Consider the following 21,787-nt stretch of genomic DNA (forward strand, 5'->3'; position numbering starts at 1 on the left):
CTAAGTTCCCTTTTAACCTCCCACCCCCGACCATGAAGGTATCAGGTGCTGTCAAATGGATCCATTTTCTTCTAGTGGATTACCATACACTGGCTTATGATAATACCTTAGTGATCTGACATTTTCTGACATCATATTCTTTAGTGCATAGACCATATGTTAAATAAATATAACCTCTGGATTTTATTTTTAAGCTCTTACCTTCAACTGCAATACATACTAGGAATGCTTAATACCTACTAACCTCTGAATTAGTGATTAAGTATAAAGAATCACAGGTTTATGGTGTCAGTGGTGATTCCTGGGACAGAAGCTCAAATGTCTGTGGTCACTTAGGACTTAGGCCACTGTGTGCAAGTGGCTCAATCTCCTTGAATCTCAGTTCCCTCGTTTAGAAAATGAAAGATTTTGTCTTCCTCAATCTCAGAGGATTTGTGAAGAATCCAATGAGATCTACATGAAAGTGCTTTATAAACTGTAAATTGCTATGCAAATTATTATTATTTAGGAACTGTTACTGCTTTTCTGATCCAAGGCTATTCACTCAGAGCTGGCTGCACTATAATAAGGAGTTTAGCTCTTTGAACATGAATGGATGCAAACATAAACACACACACACACACACACACACACATATAATCTAGTACTAACACGATTAGTATCTGAGCCCAGGATATGGCTGGTGAACAAACAAATATTGGTGGAGAATACTGATGGCAGATGAGCCAGTAGCAAGCGGGGTCCTATTTTTATAAATGACAGTTGAGTTCTTTAAACAACTTCATTGGTCTCTGTAAATGGATAGCCTGAATTCCTCCCAGCCATAACTTGTGTCTCTATCAGGTTCCAGAATATTTTTGAATTTCATTGTAGCACAAAAGCAATAGTAAGTGGCAAATAACAATGGAAATTAAAGATTAAAGACAGCATCTGTTTAATCCAGACATTGCAGAATGATGGATTACTTTTTAAAAAACCAGAGTTTACAATATGTATTTCCTTAACCCACATAAAGTTATTGGATTGTAAAACTCCCTCTACCCCCACTCCAATGGCTCTCCTCTTATGTAGTTTGGACTACTGCAACCAATTGTACTTGGAATCCTTTTGATATCTGGGGTTCCACGTTTAGTCCCCAAACTGGGCATAATTATACATCTGTGTTCAGGCATTATGTAAACTCCTGTCTGCAGATGCAAACTGTATGAAGAAACTACACGCACATCCTTAAGAAAGTGGAGACACTGCCACCTGCTGGACGAAGCTTATTATCAGCAATCTAAAGTGAATTTTGCACAAATGAAAGTTTTTCAAGAACTTAATCTTAGGGTCTTGCTTAGAATAACATCCATTAAATCTCTGGACACCCATCCTATATCTACTAAATATCATGGGATATAGCAGTCTGAAAAATTCAACATTCAGCACAAGTTAATGGTAATTACCCCCAATCATATCTCAACAGAGGCTTTCATTTTAAAGTTGAAACCTTCACTCCCTGATAATTCTGGCAAGAGTTGAGGTATAAAAACAGATAATTTAAAAAAATCCTCAGTGACTTGGAGGATGTGTGTTTTCAGCTTCTGAAGGCATCACTGTGGTAATATTTCCAATACACTTATTCCCTATACTTGTTACAGAAATAGAATATTAGCCAGAATGTAATTGTTCCCTCCCTCCTAAATCAGAAATACCATTTCCTAAAGGCGCACAATTTTATAGGTCAGTTGTAACTGTCAAAATAAGTCAAGGCTCATCATATATTCTCTTTCTCTCAAGATGTAGAGGTTACAAAGACAACATGATGTCCTGTTTCTCATAGACACAGACCCCGTTTTTCTCCTATGATGTGGCTGGTAAGTGAATAGCTAATTATTGAACTCTTATCATATGTGAAGCTCTGGGTTTAAGGCTCTACATGGATTCGGTCAGTTGTGTCTCATGACAGCCCTGTGAAGTAGATATTGTTCATGCATCTTTAAAAAAAATATTTCATTCATTCATTCATGAGAGACACAGAAAGAGAGACAGAGACACAGGCAGAGGGAGGAGAAGAAGGCTCCATGAAAGGAGCCCGATGTGGGACTGGACCTCAGGAATCCGGGATCATGCCTGAGCCAAAGGCAGATGCTCAACTGCTGAGCCACCCAGGCGTCCCTTGTTCATGCATCTTATACAGATGGGGAGACCGAGGCTCAGAGGGATTCTACTTTGCCTGTGGTGACAGCAGTGAAGGAGCAGCTTTAGCAGCCAGGCTCTCCACTCCAGATTCTGTGCTCTAACCATTATGATATCCTGCTTTCTTGACAGAAACGTATACTGTACGGAAAGAAAGGAATGGACACCGTAACCAGAGACTTTGAGATGGCTACCTCCATATAGGAGCTTCTGAACCAATATCCCTCCATCCAGGATTCTGTTATGTCCTCTAGGTGGCGATAGCCACCATCGCTTAATTTGGAAATTAGCAAGGCAATGGGGACTGTTGGACTGTTGTGTTTGGGGGAGGGGAAGTACCCTATAATTGTGCTATCCAACAAAAGGTAGGACATGCAGCCTTCAAATATTCTGCTTGATGCTTTAGTATCAAAATAAGTCAGCCTTTAGAGATCAGCCACCAAATACACATTTACCCTGGGTCGTGTGGACAGAACCCTGGCAAAAAAGAGGACTAGAGGCTCCTGTAACTCCTAACTCAGTGTTCTTCCCTTAGAGAATGGCTGTTCTTTATGATACAGAGGCAAAGCTTTAAACACTTAGTATTTATTTTAGACCAGTCTGGCATTTTTATTGTTAATGAATGAACACTTGAATTTTCCCTATAGCATACTATATTAAATTTCCTCTTCTACATATTTGCTATTATTTTCTATGTAAATGTCCTCAGATTTGAATACTGCAATGCACACGGACTCAGAATACATACTATACTCCTATTGAGAGGTCAAAATAGCATTCAAGCATAGTAAAAGAATATTTAAATTTGTACTCTATCTTGTTTCTAAAAACATTTAAATAAGAATATTAAAAAACCCCAAAGCACCCAGTTTATGAATGAACTCTGCAGAGTTATTATGTAAGTCATTTGTTTGGAATTACACATTTTTCCTTTGTAATAGTTGGTGGCCAGAGTCTCAAAGCAGCCCACAGAAGTCTAGGAAATTCCCTACTGTGGTGCCAATGTTTACATTTATAATGGAACAAAGTTGAAAATGAATACTGATGTAATGTTAGTAATAGAAAGTATTTAAAATACAAGGGAAAAGAATTGGACACGTGAACTTTCCAGTCTCCAGGCAGGGGAAAGGTAATGGGAGTTAATGTTAGGTCATACAGTTCCAACGTCTGGGTGCTAGGTGGCGCTATTGAACTATAACAGCTCGGTTATTTGCCAAGCCAAGGGACATTCATTTAAGGAATGTTCCTATCACAGATATTCACATGTTCTCTGTCTTTATTTAATTTGTTTATTTATTTTGGCTCCTAACACCACTGTGATTTTAGCTCCTAAAGAAATTACGACTAAGAAAAATATTGGTGGCTCACAGTGTGTCAGTTTATAAGAGCGAAGGTGAAAAAGCATGAACAAAATACTCACGGCTTAGGAACATGTGAGTTCTGCCCCTTCCACATTTTGGTTTTTTTCTTTTTAAAGTATTTTACTTACTTACTTACTTACTTACTCATTTATTTAAGAGAGAGAGAGAGAGAGAGAGAGAGCGCGCGTGAACATGAGTGAGGAAGGAGGGACAGAGCAGACTCCCCATTGAGCAGGGAGTCCAAGGGAGGACTCCATCCCAGGACCCTGAGATCATGACCCAAGCTGAAGGCAGACGCTTAACTGACTGAGCCACCCAGGTGCCCTTACTTGCATATATTGAAGCCTTTCCATTTCTCTGGGCCACCTCCAGTTTCCTATTTTGAAAATAATGAGCAAATACAATTAAGACTAATCAATAAACAATTCAGACTGTGTAGGTTGAACAAGTGAGGTCGGCTGCCTTACCCTGTACACTTGTCTGGGGCTTGGTTCTCCCTAATTCAAACTCAAACCAAGGTTGGGTGGTGTTTACTGAGTGCCCCGCACCCCTGCCCGGGGTACTTGCCTACACATCAGCAACTGCTCCCCAGGCTTGTAAGAAACATCTGAGCAGGATCCCTGGGTGGCTCAGCGGTTTAACACCTGCCTTCAGCTCAGGGTGTGATCCTGAAGTCCCAGGGTTGAGTCCCACATTGGGCTTCCTGCATGGAGCCTGCTTCTCCCTCTGTCTGTGTCTCTGCCTCTGGGTGTGTGTGTCTCTAATGAATAGATAAATAAATCTTAAAAAAAAAAAAAAAGAAACATCTGAGCATAGTCTCTTGGTTATTCACATGCTAAAATTCATTTTTTATTTTCCTCTGAGTGCTTACTATTAGAAATTTCTTCTGAGATATGCTAAATGGGTCTCTGCAGAATGCAAACATTAATTTAAAAAGCTATTGTTTTTAATTCCTAAAAATTAAGTTTCTCAAATATTTTTGGAAGGAGCCAAATTTACTTGTCAGCATACTCTCCAATAAGAAATGAACAGGGTGGGAGCAAAGAGTCAAGCAGTTATGTAGAGAAGTTATCAACTTCCCTATATGGTGGGTTATTGAAACAAGTAGTACTGTTTGGAGGGAATTAAGGAATATCATTCCTATCTAGAATAAGTGACAACCCGTTTGACAAACAGACATTACTATTTTTACCAGCACCCCACACAGTCACTGCTACTAGTGCTTTTTCTTCAGTAATGAGACGGATCTCAATGTGTTTTGTATTGCTGGAAGGGGATTACTAAAAATCAGCACACACCTGCATTTTAAAAAATAAGAGGACAAGTGCCAGTGAAGTTTGTGCACCTCAATCCAGCTATATGGAGTTAATCTATGATGATTTAAGGGTCACTAGATCCTTCAGTATCTTAGGTTTTAGTTTTTCTTCCCTTTGTTCTCTAGGCTATTCAGTTATAAGATTCTTTAATAAAGGGCAAGAGTGATGATTTTAGTGTGCCATAATCCAAGGATTTAGACTAAAAATGTGCTGATGAGACAGCTCTGGTATGAAATCACAGAAATGACTTGTGGCCACTGTTCCTTTAATCTGGCTGACACCAACATGTGGTTTTCTTATGCTGGTCATGAGAAAACAGTACAGGTGCTTCAGCTGCATAGAGGCTCAAATATATTGAGAAATGGGCTCATCTCCCATCCCCTGGTCCCCGAGGATGTGGCACTCCTTGAAACAGAGCTAGTGTGGAACTGCTTGGCCTTCAATGTCACCACAAATCTCTCCAGAAGATGCCCAAGAGACTACAAAACATGGTGGAAAGTCCTGAGCAATCACTCCAGGGTTCAATTTGTCAATGCAGGCTGTGTGGCAGCAGAGAGAGGTATACTGGGGTGGTATTCAAAGTATGTGGCAACCAGTTCACCCAGGACCTGAATTCAGAGTTCACCAGCTAGGCCAGAGTTCTGAAGATTCTCTCTATGCCCATGAATTACCCCTTTTGTTACTTTACTGTTGGATGGGGGGAAGGGGTGGTAAGGGGCAGCCAGGGTGGCAGGTGTACCTGGAGGGTGGTCGCCGCATGCAGTATAGCCATATTTCACTATTTTAACCACTAATACAGCTGGATGGTGTGAACTGGTCATGTGTTGGCTCCGGTCCCACTACATGGGAGTACCAGAAAACCCTTACCATCTCTAAGGCAGCAAGCTTCAGAGTATTTAATATACTGCTATACCAAACTCAAAAGGACGAAAATCTTTAAATTATAGGTGGAAAGATGGTGTGGCTAAAGTCAAAAGAGCTAATAGTAACTCAATTTTCAGAAATATGTTCTACTTCAATTAACATGCTTGTGGATCATGGACCAAGGCCCAGTTTTTGAGGAGGCACATGTCTAAATGGAGAAAACAGCTAAGAGGTCAAGATGATAGATTCTGACAATAGCAGGTAAGCGGGCTCTTTGGGCTTAAGGTTTCGATTTGTGGTTTATTTGTATTTAAGAAGAACAAAGATAAAAATACCCTCACCTAAATTATCAGGCTCACACCCCAGATACTGACTTTCCGCGTGCAGGGCTATGGCACCTGTGAATGACACCAGTTCCTGGTCTGAGGACAGACGATGTATGTGATGTAGACTCACCAAAACTCTTCTCAAATGCTGAGACAAGAGTGCCTTCACTTTTTTTTTGATGACCACGTGTCCGCAGGATTTCGTTCACCTTTTATCTCCTACTGTGTATCACACATACATGCACACTAACATGTGCACACCCACACATACTCATGCACACATGCATGCTCTACAACAAGATAAAGCCAAAGAGTGGAAATAACAATGAATAATCTAAACCTTTTCTTCAAAAAAGTCTAATTTAGTGTAAGACTTGCACAAAGACTCGAGTTTATGCTATCTTACAGAGCTAAAAATTGGTCACGGCATGGCTCTTTAAATCCTTTAATTTGCCCATTGTTGAAGGGTCAAAGGAAGGCCTAGTTTCAAAGAGTGACTAGAGCTTATTATGCTTCTAGCTATTCAGACCACATTTCCTGTTGAGGAGACACACCTGCAGGGTACACGTGAAGGTTCGCAGTCGTGTTCCCATGTGTAGGTACGTCATCTCTGAATAAGGGAGCTGAGACACTAGGACAGCATCCACCCACCAGCCATGTTCCTCCTGCAAACCCCTGGTGGTGGCAGGGCCACCTTATGTGACAAGATCTAGGGCAAAGGCCAGTTCACATGGGCATCAGCACCTGCCAATGATGCAGGTGTGGTGTGAGGTCCAATGGGAGGCAGCAGGGCTGCGTTTGGGGTGGCCTTTCAATCTGCTCCTCATTTCTATAAAGCAGAAGGCAGCTTCCCATTTCAGGATGACAAAACAAGACAACAAACAGATCAGTGAATAAGTATGCAAGGCTTGTTGTGGCAGCAGTAAATTAGGGAGAGCCGGAAAGAAACAATGTTGTTTGCCTTTCTCTCAGGATAAAGTAATAATGAGAAAAATAAATGATGGATTTCTGAGAGTAATTATATTTACAGTGACACTATGAGCAACTTTTGCAATTGCTCTGCTGAATATTCCATTTCTTGCTTCTATTTAGAAACCACTCCATTTGTTAGAATAAAGTCATAATTGCATTTTCAATTTGCTCCTCTACCTATTCTACTGCTAGAATTTAATATGCCAGAGTGCTTTGTCAAATGGAAGTAGGGCGCAGATACTGTATCAAATGGTGGTTCCCATCAGTGGACCCCAACATGGGCACACCTATTCATGGGTGAGCCCCAGCAATACCCATAGGATAGGGTCAATGTGAATGTTACCAGCTTCACTTTCCAAAGAGAGAAATGGAACCATCAGGCTTTTCAAACGTGGCATGTTTAGGTTGGGACCTGATGCTCCAGGTTTTGGAATCTGTATGTCATGGTTCTAACCTTCCTTTGCAAACCAGGGCAACCTCTCTTCCTTATCAGAAGAGAAGCTTTCACTCCTTTATTGGCCTGAGTCCTGGTCAAGGCGAGTAACCCTCGAAACGCTGAAGACTTTGCTGCAAACGGAATTACCTGGGTCTTTGTAGATACTGAGCACACCCTTGAAGTAATGAGGTAAAAATCTTTCCAGTAAAAGCAGCACATCTTCCAACTCTTCAAGAATCCCCACAAGCAGGAAGTTTTCATTCACGTTCAGTTTTGCTCTTTCAAGGGCCCACTCACCAGGCTCCCTTTATGGATATAAAAATGATTTTTCAATCAGAGATTCATTTTCAAAAGGCAGCAACAACATGCTAGAAAACATACCTCTTCTACCCACCCCCCGCCATTTGAATGGGTTCAAATCCCATTTCCTCCAAGCACCTGCCCTGACATGGCTGTCACTTGCTTTTCCTACCTTCTGACCACTACCACATTTGCCTGTGGGCAGTGCCTTGCCCAGGGCCTCAGGGGCCCTCACTGAAAGATTTGTTAGAAGAATTACAGACACAGGTAGGTAGGTCCTATAAACACTAATCAAGGGGAGATTAGAATGGCTTTTTAATAGAAGGAGCAAACCAATGAGGCTAGAGATTTTGAAATAATGAAACTTACTGATAGGGCATTTCTATAGAAATCAAAACAGTACGAGGTCATGTCTGTTCATCATCTGATTTTTTAAAAGACTTTAAAAACAAAGGTGTGTTTGTTTGCTTGTTTAAATTACAGAAGGAAAACAGCCTAATCTCATTTGCAAGACAGGTCTCTGAGCTAACAGCATCTGAGTGAGTCGGAAAGGACAAGAGTCACAGGAGCTGGGCTCCAGGCCTGGCCGGCATTTACCATCCAAGGGAATTGAGGCAAGGCAGTGTTCTCTTTTTGAAAAATTATAATCATAGCCCTTGCCCAGCTCAAATAATTGTCAAGGTGGAACAGGGGGGGCGTTGTGAGAGAGTTTTGAAACTCATCATGTGTGTCCCAGGGTAAGGCATCGTGAGTACGCTCCTCAAGATTAGGAAATATATAATTTAAGAAAAATACTTGAGGGAGTTAGAATCATGTTTCTTAGAATAAATATCTTCACTGTGACAGAAAGTGAGTCATCTGGCCCCAAATCTTCCCAGTGTTTGAAGCACTGACCGTGAACCAGGAGACATTTATACAGGGGTGAGGGCTGGAGGAGGGAGGCCTCCTGAACTCAGGAAGTTTATGATAAAGCAGAAAACCGACACTTTTAGTCCGAGAAGTTATACCGTAAACAAAGTCCCGTGTTCCAGTAAACTCAGCAAAGCAGCAATAACAACGCACATAGTAATTAAGCAGTGATCAGAGTGCAAGCAAAAAGGACAAGGGATGGGCTGCCCTTCAGAAATAGTTTCTTATCTTGGTCTTTTCAGAAATACACTGACCTTCTCATCAATGTTCCCTTTGGGGCAAAGCATCACTTCTGGTAGCAGGCTTATTTTTCATTACATGAGGATAATATTCATTGTGTGTTACTGTCATTTCTTTTCAAGGCTACACGCTTGTCTAGTACAATGAATTCAAACCATAGCTAGACTAGCACCAGAATCATCTGTGTCCTGTCTCAGAGAGTCCGATGACATGGGGAGTCCTGGCCAGTGCCCCAGGGATGCTGATGTGGGAGGTGAGCAGACCACACTCCGAAGCCTAACTAAGTCATATTCTACAGAAGCTCTAGCATCCAAGTAAGGTTGAAGGGCAATCACTAGAAAGTACTTTTTCTACTAAGAATATCTCCTGGGAGAGACACTATTGACTTTTGAGTGTGAGCACCCAGTATATCAGACCTAATTATATATAATAGGGAGGTTAGAATAGTTGCTGATGGAATCCAGAACACTATGGAGGAGCAGGCTGGGAGCTCACCCCTGGTCTCGACTCTTGAGCGGTAACAGGAGTTAAAATTAAAAAATGGGTTTGGTTGGCATTCCAGTTACACATCTTTATGGGGTGGTCCCAAGGCCTCTGTCAGACCTTGATCTGTTAATTTCTTCAATTATAGGACACTCAGAGTCTCCAATGCAATCTTTAAAGATGAATGGTAAACATAAACTGAATTCCAGAAGGCTGAGAGACTAGGCATACAAGAGATTGCCACACAGTGCCAGCTGGTGGCTTTCCTGCTACTGTTCTCCACCTTAGCATGCCACAAGTCTGTTTTAGTCTTTACCTGCATCTGGGATGCTGTCCACAAAAATATGGAATGATGTAAAATAATCTGGGGTTGGAACACTCAGGATAGTTTTCAAGAATACACTCATTGATATCCTAGAAGAGAAAACACAGCAGTGAGATGTCTGGCGGTCTCTGCAGTGCTTTGTCAAATGCCATACAGGGTAAGTGAAACTGATACTTAAATTACATGGGCAAGCCTTGAGAGGATTCATAGATCTCATGACAAAACTTTCCTATTGCCTTTCTGCCTCCTGCTCCACTGGCCAGGTGCACATGTGGTCTGAGCATTTCCAGGAGTGCTTGTTCTGTTGAGTAAATTACATTTGTGCATGTCCCAGGGGCCTGACATCTTTAGCTAGATGACAAGCATCTTGGCAGCACTTCTACCCAGAGTACCCATGACCCACTGTAACCCAGAAGTTCCCAGGCAACTGGTATACAGTTGGCACTTAACAAATATATGTTGAGTGATGTATGGCCTAATTCTTAATTAGGCCTAATTCTTATGGCCTAATTCTTAATTCATTTATTCACTTAATCAGAGATCTCTCTATAGTGAACCCTATAGAAATATTTCCCTGAATATCCATACATCCAACAAATAGTAAGTACCGACAGCAGTAACATAAAGGACTTTGTAGATTTTGGACAGGCTATAAAATATTTTCTAATGTCTTATTAGGTTAGAGAGTGACAGGATGTTTGTATATATTCTCTCACTTTCAAAGGCAACACTTGAGATTTCCAGATTTTCTGTTTCTCTTCTTGAAGTTGAAGAGCGTGTCTCTGTTACTTCAAGAGCTTACAATGGCTTAGTGGGTGAAGAAAAAGTCTAAAAGTCAACTTTTATGAGGTGGATTGTACTGGATACCCTAGAAAAGACATGTCTGCTTCTTAAATATTTCTAAGAAGAAACAATAACCCAATTTACAAATAAACCCAACAGCTATGGATGTTTTTCCAGAGACAATACTGGCAAGTCAGGTCAAGAGGGGACGTAACTCGAAAACATGGTTGCATTGTTGATGAAGTTTATGAATCAGCTGATGCCCCATATCTGATATGATTGGGGTAGGTGGTTAGTTACTAAAAAGATTTTTAGTTCAAGTTGGAAATCACAAAAATGTACCATAAGCTTTTTTTCCTTTTTTTTTCTAATTATTCTTTCCCTCTTATACTTCTTTGGTTTATACACCAATTAACTAAATTACACAATTACAATAACAATTTCAACTGGAATAAACAGATTCAGCAACAAATACTCTAGCTAAGTACTGGAGTCTCCTGTGGGAAGCAGGGCTACACAGCTCCCAGGGAAGAATATACTAGAAGCCAATGGAGTACATCTGTCCATCCAGCCATATGTTAAATGAGGGGTGATGAAGAACACTTTATTGTGTATGAAAATCCAGTAAAAATGCATGATGTTAGACCCAAAATACCTTTCTAAGAAGAATCTGACACAGAGGGGGTATATAGATCTTCCTCAATTTATGATGGGGTTACATCCTGACAAACCTTTTGTAAGTTGAAAATATGTTAAGTTAAAAATGCATTGAATACACCTAACCTACCAAACATTGCAGGTTAGCTTAGCCTACTTTAAACATGCTCAGAACATGGACATGAGCCTGGGCAAAATCATCTCACACAAAGCTTATTTCATAATAGGGTGTTAAATATCTCACATGATTTATTGAATACTGTACTTTAAGTGAGAAACAGAATGGCTGCATGGGTGCAGGATGGTTGAAGGCGTAGAAATTGACAACACCCCAGAAGGCATGGCCAACTGGGAGCTGTGGCTCACTGCTGCCCAGCATCATGAAAGAGGCTCCTCCTGAATATTGCTAGCCCAGGAAGAGATCCAAACTAAAAATTTCAAGTGCAGTTTCTACTGAACGTTTGCAGCTCTTACATCATCCTAAAGTCAAAAGATCATCTGTTGAATAACGTTGAGGACCACCTATATAAGGATATTCATTACCAGAAGATTCTTACAACAAAATATGACTCAAATGTTCACTCATGGGTGGCACATTCCTACAGTGAAATACTGGCCACCTGGGAAGGAGGAGGATCTACAGGTACTGTCCTGAAAGTGTCCGTGATGAATTTTCAGACGAAAAATGCCGATTACAGGACCATATGAAGATGTAGGACACTATGAAGATAAACATATATGTTTGCATTAACACAAACATATCTAGAAGGATAAAGACCGAACTGTTGGGCAGCCCGGGTGGCTCAGCGGTTTAGCGCTGCTTTCGGCTCACGGCATGATCCTGGAGGCCCGGGATCAAGTCCCACATCAGGCTCCCCGCATGGAGCCTGCTTCTCCCTCTGCCTGTGTCTCTGCCCACCCCCCTCTCGTGAATAAGTAAATAAAATATTTAAAAAAAAAAAAAAAAAGACCGAACTGTTAAAAGTGGTTATTTCTGGCAGTAGGTGTGAAAGGTGGGAATACACTGAACTTTGACTTAATTCATTTCTGAAATGTTATTTTTATTATAAATGTTGTTTTATATAAAATCTTAAGTAAAAATTATTTTGTATAAAGGATACTTTTATATCTTATATTTTACCTTTCTCATCAGAAAAGGGGGCTTTGCATGTTGTAAAACAAATCGAGGCTTGTGTGGGAGGATGACTGGGTTTTGCTGGAAGATGCTCTGACCTCCCTTCCTCCCTCAGAGTCCGTGTGATGTCTGGCAGCCGGCACCCCAGGGACCTGAGCCTTAGGTCAGAGGGACCCCATAACTAAGCTGCTATCTGTGGGAGGGAGCCAGGAGCACAGGGGATCTCTGGCCAGGGCTAGGGTGATCAGAGGCAGAGGATCTATTGGCTAAGGTGGAGATTTCACACCCCAGGCCTTGAGCAAATTGAGTAGTGGTTTAGAGGGTGTTGAGAGATGTGGCCAGTATGCAGTCACTGCCCTCCCCACCACTGCCGCCCTGCCTCAGAGACCTGCACTAAAGGGAGGGGCAGACAACAGAGCCTGCCAAGGCTGCCCAGAGACTCCACAGCACCTGTGCTTCTCCAGAGATCACTTTACAGTTTCCTTTGAATAAGAACTGTGTCATTATTTGTTTAGGTGGCAAGTCTACGAGAACACAGACTGTCCACAGTGTCTCCAGCACTTAGCACCCGGCCTGGAAAAAGCGGGGGTGCAATAAATATTCAGTGGATAAATGAACAAATGGTAGCAGAATAAAGCCAGGACACACAGCCATGAGTCTGTCCCCAGTGATCCTGGCCTGGAGCTTACAGGAGTGGGCAGAGGACATTAGCTGGTGGGGGTGGGAAGGGAGAGCTGAGGACATGCAGGGACAAGGCCATTTTCCTGTTGGAATCCACAAATAACCCTACAAGGTCAATTTATGGGAAGACATAAATTCCTAGTTTAAGAAATGCCGTTAGCAGTTTTTCTTTTCTTAGATCAAGGCATGTCCTGGGGGATTTGAGTTCCATTTGAGCCCATTAGAGGTTGATGAATGGTGTTGACCACAACCATCCTATGGAAATACTATGGGAGGACATAAATAAAAGATGATTCAGGTGGAAGGTCAAACGAAAGGAAGCAGAAAGTCAGCCGTGAAGACCTACACGTTGAACTGCTACAGCTACGCCACAGTGATCAGTGACACTTCCCAGCAGCTCAGGGACGAGGGGCCTCAGGAAATCGCTTCTAGCCACTCACAGGGGCCACTCTCATTCCTGGGCCCGAGACCTTCAGTGTGTGGCCTTTCGTGTCCAGGGTAGCTGAATGGGACAGGTGTCAATGCAGCTGCTCACACAGTGTCCTGCTCTGACGGGTATCACTGATTCCTTGGGACCAATTGGGTTCTCCCTGTGTTGATGGTTTTGTTGTCGGCATTAAGGCTTCACTATCCTGTGTTGTCTTAGTCACCTTATTACACTGGAGTTCTTTTAATATATATATATAATTCTTTATATATATTTAGTTCTTTTAATATATATATAATATATATTATTGATTTGCTCCTGTAATGAATATATATTCATTTAAATAATTATGCATTTAAATAATTATGCACATTTTTTTCTTTCCATGCAGTGCTTCTAGGATAAGGTTTTTCTAAACAACTTTAATCCTCATTGAAGATTAAAAGCTTTGCTCTAGGATGGTCATCATGGTGATGACTTTAGACAAGCTGATCCTCTTGCTAGCACTTGCTCTGATCTGGTCATCTGCCTGGATGTTGGCATCTGCCATGGGCCCCCCACGGTGCCCTCCCCTGCTCACATCTAGCCCTCTTTTAAGATTGGGTCTGAATGTAAGACCCCGCTCTGCTCATATTCTCATGTTATTAGGTAAATGAGACATTCTCTGTAAATGAACAGCCCAGATAACTTAGGTGCTGAGCCACCTAAGCGTCCCATAGGGTTTTTGTGTATGCGTGTGTATGTGTGTGTGGAGGGGTTCATCTTCCACTTTAATCTTACAGGGAAATCGTCTTTTATTGATTTGCTCCTATAATGTTTCACAGGATGGACTATGATGAGCAACTCTCACCTTCTGAGTGCCAAGGGGGGCACTGTGGGCTCACAGGAAGGGCCACCTGCAACATCCAGACCCTACAGTCACTCCTGACTCTCTCTCACCTGACTCCATGTCCACTCAACCACCAGGCCCTGCACTGGTTTACTCATTTGCATTCTCCGCCCTGCACCACACCCCATTCAGCACCTCTCTGGCTAGTTCTATCTCTTCCTCCTCCAGAGCCTTCTCCCTGAACGCATTCTCCCCAGCCTCAATAACTGAGCTAAAATGCACATTCATCCATGTCAGTCCCCTGTTCAAAACCTCTGAAGGATTGTTACTCCCAATACAGTGGGAACAGCAATCAGTTAGGGCACCTGTTAAAAATGCCAATTCCCTGGTCCTACTGGCAGTGTTTGATACAATAGGTTTGCTTGGGACATGGCTTCGAATTGCACTTTAAAGAACCTCTGATGATTCTGAGAAGAGGTCACACTCCATGAGCCGCCAACACTATACCATTAGGTGATTCCTTGCCTTTGCTCCTCCATCTCCCTTGCCTGGGATCTCTTTCTGCCTCCTCCCGTGGTCCCAGCAGCAGGCCCATGTTTTAAAGTGCAGATTCTAAGCCATATCCCAGACAAACCTATTGTATCAAACACTCTGCAAGCAGGGCCAGGGAATTAGCATTACTGGCAGGATGAATATTAGCACATAGTCCCCCGACACTTGTCATTCAGGTCAAGGGAATGAAGGCAGCTTTGACCATGGCTCTCTTCCATCCTGGCTCTTCACTGCCAGCCACATCTGGGACAAGCTATGGTGCCGCCCAGCATGGCACATCCTCCCCACCGTTGGCTGGAAAAGTCCCCAGAGCTGGGTATGCTCCCAATATGCCCTGCTGGTAGCCAGAGGTCTGCTGTCAGTAGGACTCTGTAATGATGTCCACAAAAGGATTCCCATTCAGACCCAATCCCATTTGGTATCCCAAAATGATCTTACCTCTGACCCCTTGTGAGATCTCCTCCATGTGTCACCACTTGCTCCCTCCACATTTGGGGTTGCTCTAGAGATGAGACCCTGCCCTGGAGTAGTGAGTACTCCCTCCTCACACTCCCAGCCCTGCTTCCTTCTCCTCACCCCATCTGGCCAGGGTCCTGCAGGCCTCATGCCTGCTTCCATCTGAGACAGAGAGTTGCCTGTTTCTTTCTGTGCAGAGAACTTGACAAATGCTTCCTCTCCTGGTTTTAATTTTGGAAAGAGTGGAAGGATTGAAATCCCAGGTGGGGCAGCCCAGGTGACTCAGCAGTTTAGCGCCGCCTTCAGCCCAGGGCCTGATTCTGGAGACCCGGGATTGAGTCCCACATTGGGCTCCCTGCATGGAGCCTGCTTCTCCCTCTGCCTGTGTCTCTGCCTCTCTCTTGGGTTTCTCATGAATAAATAAATAAAACCTTAAAAAAAAAAAAAAAAAAAAGAAATCCCAGGTGGAGTTAATCTTATCACAAAACGTGAACTTAGATACTATTCATATTTTATTTATCCTTTTATAAGACAGCACCTTGTCTAAAAACTACTGAATTGAAAAAAGATTGTTGGTGTTATATAGCTCCCCACCAATAACATCAGCTTTGTTTGTATGGCCTTGAAGTTTAGAAGACAGAGTTTCTGATGCTTTTAGCAGCACAAACCTTGGGAAGCCGCATGCAAAGCTCCCCAAATGAGGTAAAGGAGATTTGGGTTTTAGTCTCAGCTTTGTGATGAATTAGCTGTGTGTCTTTAGCTAAATCATACTATCCTGAGCCTCAGTTTCCCCAATCTGCATAACACAGGGCTGGACCATATAATCTCAGTCCATGAAACTGTATTCATGGCTCTGTTCCTCAAATTAACTAACTCTGAAGAACAGTTTTGTAATCGGGAGATCTAGAAAAAGTGGTAATTTTTTTTTATTCCAAAGTTTATGACCTACCAAAAGCCTTTCACTCAGCATTTCAGGGCACCTGGGTAGCTCAGTGGTTGAGCATCTGCCTTTGGCTCAGGTCACAATCCTGGGGTTCTGGGATCAAGTCCTGCATTGGGCTCCTTGCAGGGAGCCTGCTTATCCCTCTGCCTATATCTCTGCCTCTCTCTGTGTCTCTCATGAATACATTTTTTTTTCTCATGAATAAATTTTTAAAAAATTTAAACTTTTCACCTTTCAGGGAAGGTAGAGAGAGAAAGCACTGAGGTTGGTATCAAACAGACATCAAGTCTAGCCTGTACCAAATGGTAGCTATAGAGTCTAGTCAATGTCTACCTCTTAGGGCTCAATTTTCTCATCTCTAAAATGGGGACAATAATACGCTGCATCACTGATCCTTTCCTTAGATTGAAATCATATATGCAAACTGTTTTTCCTGCCATCCAACCTTTAAGAATATTCCATAATCTTCAGCATCTCAATTCCTCTTTCCTTTGGCTTATATTTAAAAATATGATTACTGGCAATTGCAATAGTTTTAAAAATAGTGACATCAGCTAACTCATAGGAGAAAACACAGAGGAAGGAAAACAAGGAAATATAAAACATGCTATTTGTGGTAAGCCAAAATAACAAGATAATTTGATGGAAAAACAAAATGATATTATGCAATTATTTCTCATGATATCTCATTTTACTCTATACATGAAACAAGGTAATGGTACTATGATATAAAAAAGCTCTTTTTCAATGTGGATTTAACAACGATTTGGGAGCCAGTCGTCCATGCTAAGAACACAGGTACCAGGAGAAAAGTTGAATGGAAAGGAAAAGACACAGTGAAGGACAATTTGGTATGTGGGAGGTGACTGCTGGTCCAACATGGCCACGTTAGAAGTGGGACAGAGTAAATTACTGAGTGTTAGTAACCATGGTAGCAGGACCTGCATCCTTGCCCTGTAGACAGACCAAGGTAATCAGATTACAAACTTAATGCTTTAGTCAATTTAGAGAAATGGAATGGATGTGGTCTACGTTAACTTTTATTGCACCATACATTCTTCTTTGTAAGCCTTTTTAAGCCTTATAAAGAAATTTGAACCACAACCAGAAAAGTCAAGTAAGACTTTTTAGTCAGGCTTAATGGACATGAAAATGGCAAATGGCCAGACACCAATGTTCTTTCATTTCATGCTCATGCCAGGCATGAATTACTGATGACATACTCTTTCTAGTAGCTATGGGAAGTGTCCTTCAGAATCCTTCTCAACACAGCCATCTGGGACCAAGCAGAGCAGCACTTTGTCCCACCTGTTATCAGCACAGCATGGAATATTGGATAGTTAACATGTATGACATCTATTTTGGTGGCTTTGTGGCCCTTTATACCAACCACTTCTAAGTCTGTCACTGGGTTTCTAATTGCAGGATGGTAGACAAAGAAGTGTGGGTGAGTATAAGGCTACATTTATTCTAGCCAATATCCTTATTCACTGGGGGGGGGGGGGGGGCTCTAATCTAATGGAGCTCCTGAAACTTAAACACTTACAGATGTAGGAGACAAAACATGTTTTGAAGTCCTTCATTTGGACTCCAAGATTGTGAATTTCAAGTTTCTATTAAACTAAAGAAAATAAGTAGTCTCAGTTTTATACTGAAATCTTTTAAGATGAGGATCAATCCGTTATCTAGATCAGTTTTCATTCAGTTTCAGTAGGCCCTTTTCAATTGGGTGCAACAAAATTTACTGAGTGCTCAAGATGACTTTACGCAGGGTCTGCACAAGCAGTAAGTGCTGTTTCCCAGAAATGTCTTTGCACTTCTGTTTGAACAGTGTTATTAAAACAAGGAACCATGATCTTTGAGGCTAAGGAGTTTTGGTGCTTATCAGAGATATGTAGAGCACAATCACTGTGACTTCATAAAAAGCTGAAAAATTTGGGGGGCCTAACCAAATAAAAATAGCAAAATTGAGACAGAGTCAAGCTATCTGACAAAGACTTCTATTTTTATGCCAAAATATTTATCATGTATTGTTTAAAAGATCAAAAAATTATAAACTATTCAAATATATAAATTAGGTACTCTATAATGTATCTAATTGTAAAATACTTGTAGTCATTTGAAATGTTTACAAAGCATATGTAAATAGAAGAAGACTGTTTATGGGAGAAAATCAAGGTAAAAACATATGCAGTATGACTACAATTCTGTTGATTCTCCTTAAAAAAGAATAATCTCTCTATATTTTTAAAAGATTTATTTGTTTCTTTGAGAGAGAGAGAATGAGAGAGCACATGAGGGAAAGGGAAAGGGAGAGGGAGAGAAGTAGACTCTTCTAAGCACAAAGCCTGACTCAGGATTCCATCTCATGACCCTGAGATCACACCTGATGCTTAATCGACTGAGCCACCCAGCACCCCAAGAATAATCTATATTTTAAGAGTACACTAGAAGACTATAGACCAAAACATTTTTTAAAGTTTGGGTTTGAGATGATGGAGCTACATATTTCCCCACTCCTTCTCTTTTCTAGTCTTAAAATCTAATTTCACGTACATGTGCTACTTGAACAAAACTTTAAAAGTTTTTGTCAAAGTAATACATGCATTTGTCAAAAAATGTTACAAAAAAGTTTATATGGAAAACTAAAAAAAAAAAAAAAAGGAAAAGTAACTATCTCTTGTTTTACCACTCTGCCTCTCAGTTGTACTTGCCAGAGGTACAGTGCCATTTAACTAGATTCTATGACTTACTAGAGCTTGGTTTACTCCCTAGTTTCGCTGGAACACCTCCTCAAGTAACTTTTTGCTGTTATTATTGCTGTTTTCTAGCTTAAATCATCGCTGATAAGGAATTTGTTGTCAGTAACATTCTCAATATTTAAAGGTGATGAGAGAGAGAGAGAGACAGGGAAAGAGAAAGAGAGGATGAGAGTAAACATGGATGTACGTTAACATCTCTCTTTCTTCTTGGTGTTCTGAAATTTTGCCATGGACCTAGTATAGTGCTAAACACTTAGTAGGGCCTTTTTAAAAAGTAGGCTCCATGCCCAGCCTGGAGTCCAAGGTAGGGCTTGAACTCACAACCCTGAGATCAAGATCTGTAGTAGGGCCTTTTAGTCTGGAGCTTCATGTGTTTCAGGCTTGAGATATTATTTTGTAGTGTGAGTGTGTGTGTATAGATAATATTCTCTGCCTTTTAGCCCTCTATTCTGTAATTTTAGGTGTCTTTATTGTTGGATTTGGGACCCTGACTGATCCAGTAGGTGACTCTTATTCTTTTATTTCTTCTTATTCTTTGTCTTTTGTTTTTCTTCAAGGAAATATCCTTTACTTTATCTTCCATATTCTTCTATTGAATTTTTTGTTACAACAATCGTATTTTCATGTCTAAGATTTCTTTCTTGATACTCCTTGATTTTCTTTGTATGGCATTCTGCTCTTTTTATGGATGTAATATTTTCTCGAATCTCTCTGGGGAAACAAAGTAGAGCTCTCTTTTAAAACTCTTCTTTTTCCTGAAGTTTCTGTTTCCTCTAAGGTTATAGTTTCTGCTTATCTTAGCTTCTCTCTTTAACGGTGTAGCCTTTTCTAAAATACCTATGGAGCTTTACTTGTCCTATGAGTATTTAATAATGAGTCAGTAAAAACTTATGGAGAACTGTGCTGACATTGGTAGGGTTTGTCAATCAGTGGGTTTCACCATTTTGCTAATTTTTATTAATTGCCAGATGGGAATAGGGTAGTCTTTTCTCTGGGGACATTCACATTTTGGGGGACACATTTCACCTGGGACACAGCTGCTGGACTTTCCCAGGTGAGCACAGGGAAAGGTTACTCTTCCACAGAGATCTCCAGTCAATCCCTGGTGTCTGCCTCTTGCCTTAACAGCCACCCTGCATTGTGCCTGGCATTTCCACACAAGTGCCCAAAATTCAGGCAGACTGGATTCTTCTTCAGCTGTTTTTCCTCTGAATGTACTCCTGGCTGTGGCCTCCTTGGCCCCATTTTATTAATTACCCACATTCTATTTCCTCTCCTCAGCATCTGCTCAATTGTTTTATCCTCCTGTTCTCACTGTTGTGTGTCTGACCTTTTAAAATTCTCCAATCGTTATCTTTTTTTTTTTAAAGATTTTATTTATTTATTCATGAGAGAAACAGAGAGAGGCAGAGACATAGGCAGAAGGAGAAGCAGCCTCCCCATGGGAAGCCTGATGTGTGACTTGATCCCAGGACCCCGGGATCATGACCTGAGCCAAAGACAGAAGCTTAACCACTGAGCCACCCAGGTGCCCCCCCTCCCCTTATCATCTTCTTAATGAGGTCCTGGGAGAGAATTAAATGCTGTGATCCACCGTCTTCTTGAACTGAAAAGCACAAGAAAGGCTAGTTTCCCCAGCCCTAAGAACACACACTTTACTAATGCACAGATGAAGAAACTGAAATAAAATATACAAAAAAGAAAACTCAACTTCAGATATATAATGCCTCAGAAATACAGATTTTAAGACCCTGTTACTTCAAGATACCATGTGTTGATTCAAATATCAATGCAACATTTTTACGTTAAAATGCCCATAAATATTAAACATGCTTTATTTTTGCAACATCAGTTCCTGCCTTTGTGGAAGATTTCTCTTTTTCTCCCTCAAGCCTATGGCAAATTGACAGAAAAGTCTCCTCTCCCTAAATAAAGTAACCCATTGACTGCACAGCAAGGAACCCTAACCAGCATAAATGTTATTGTGCTGTCAGTTTATGGTGTCTCATAAAGAAATCAAGATGCAAATTTAAACAGAAGTTTGTAGATTAGGGCAACATGCATAGACATAGACTCAATAAATGGCTCTGGGCTCTCTCTGCACCTTAAAAAGGAAAATTACAAATAATAATATAAGAAAGCAGCAGTGAGGGAGCATCTGGGCTCTGGCCTTTCAGGCTCCTCTGCTCTTTAGGACTGGGGAAAGATTGGCATCTCTTTCTGACAGCCAGGAAAAATCTTCCTGTTTCAAATGTGGAAGTCTGGAATGCCATCTTAACCACTTTCTAAAATGTTTACAAAAATACCAGTTGAATGCATGAAATTAACCATAATTTGTGATAAAATTCCAGGTGGAAGGGATAATTCATCTATTCTCAGCAGGGACTTGAAGTTCTAACAATCGCTCAGAGAGGACTGTAGGGTAATAGTTAAAGGGTAATAGTCAAAGGGGCTATGGCAGACAGGAGCCAGCAGACAGTGAATGCTGATCAATTATTATCAGGTGGTCCCCAAATTTCATGGGCCATGGTGGGGTCAGTTGAGCCTATCCTCTTAGATCTGTGGCAACAATCAGGTTCAGACAGGAAGCTGAGCCAGCCACAATGCCACAAAGGATCATAGCCAACCTCAGGTCTGTGATCTCTCTTCCAATAGTTCACCTTACTGGGTGTGATCATGTTTGTGGGAAACTTACCATAGCTGTTTTCCCCTGTCCCCTTGAGTACCTTTCACTTCTCCATAGGTTCCCAGTGCTGTCAAGCCCTCTCTGGCTTCCTCCTCTGACTCCTACCCATCTGAAATGGCTCTCAGCTCAGAGTTTAGTGGAAATGATCTCATAAATTAATGCACAC

General features: G+C 41.4%; 1 protein-coding gene across 2 annotated transcripts in view; it reads right to left on the reverse strand.

Moving 5' to 3' along the window:
- Window positions 1–21,787, reverse strand: part of UST (uronyl 2-sulfotransferase) — a 294,362-nt gene that overhangs the window by 41,782 nt on the left and 230,793 nt on the right. For both annotated transcript variants that reach the window (XM_072718839.1, XM_025997981.2), the window contains exons 6-7: window positions 9,702–9,799; window positions 7,601–7,758 (exon numbers count right to left, since the gene is read on the reverse strand). In XM_072718839.1, the coding sequence (XP_072574940.1) occupies window positions 7,601–7,758; window positions 9,702–9,799 (256 nt within the window). The remainder of the gene's footprint in view (window positions 1–7,600; window positions 7,759–9,701; window positions 9,800–21,787) is intronic.

The sequence above is a fragment of the Vulpes vulpes genome, chromosome 1 (assembly GCF_048418805.1).
Source record: "Vulpes vulpes isolate BD-2025 chromosome 1, VulVul3, whole genome shotgun sequence".
NCBI classification, from domain to species: Eukaryota; Metazoa; Chordata; class Mammalia; order Carnivora; family Canidae; genus Vulpes; species Vulpes vulpes.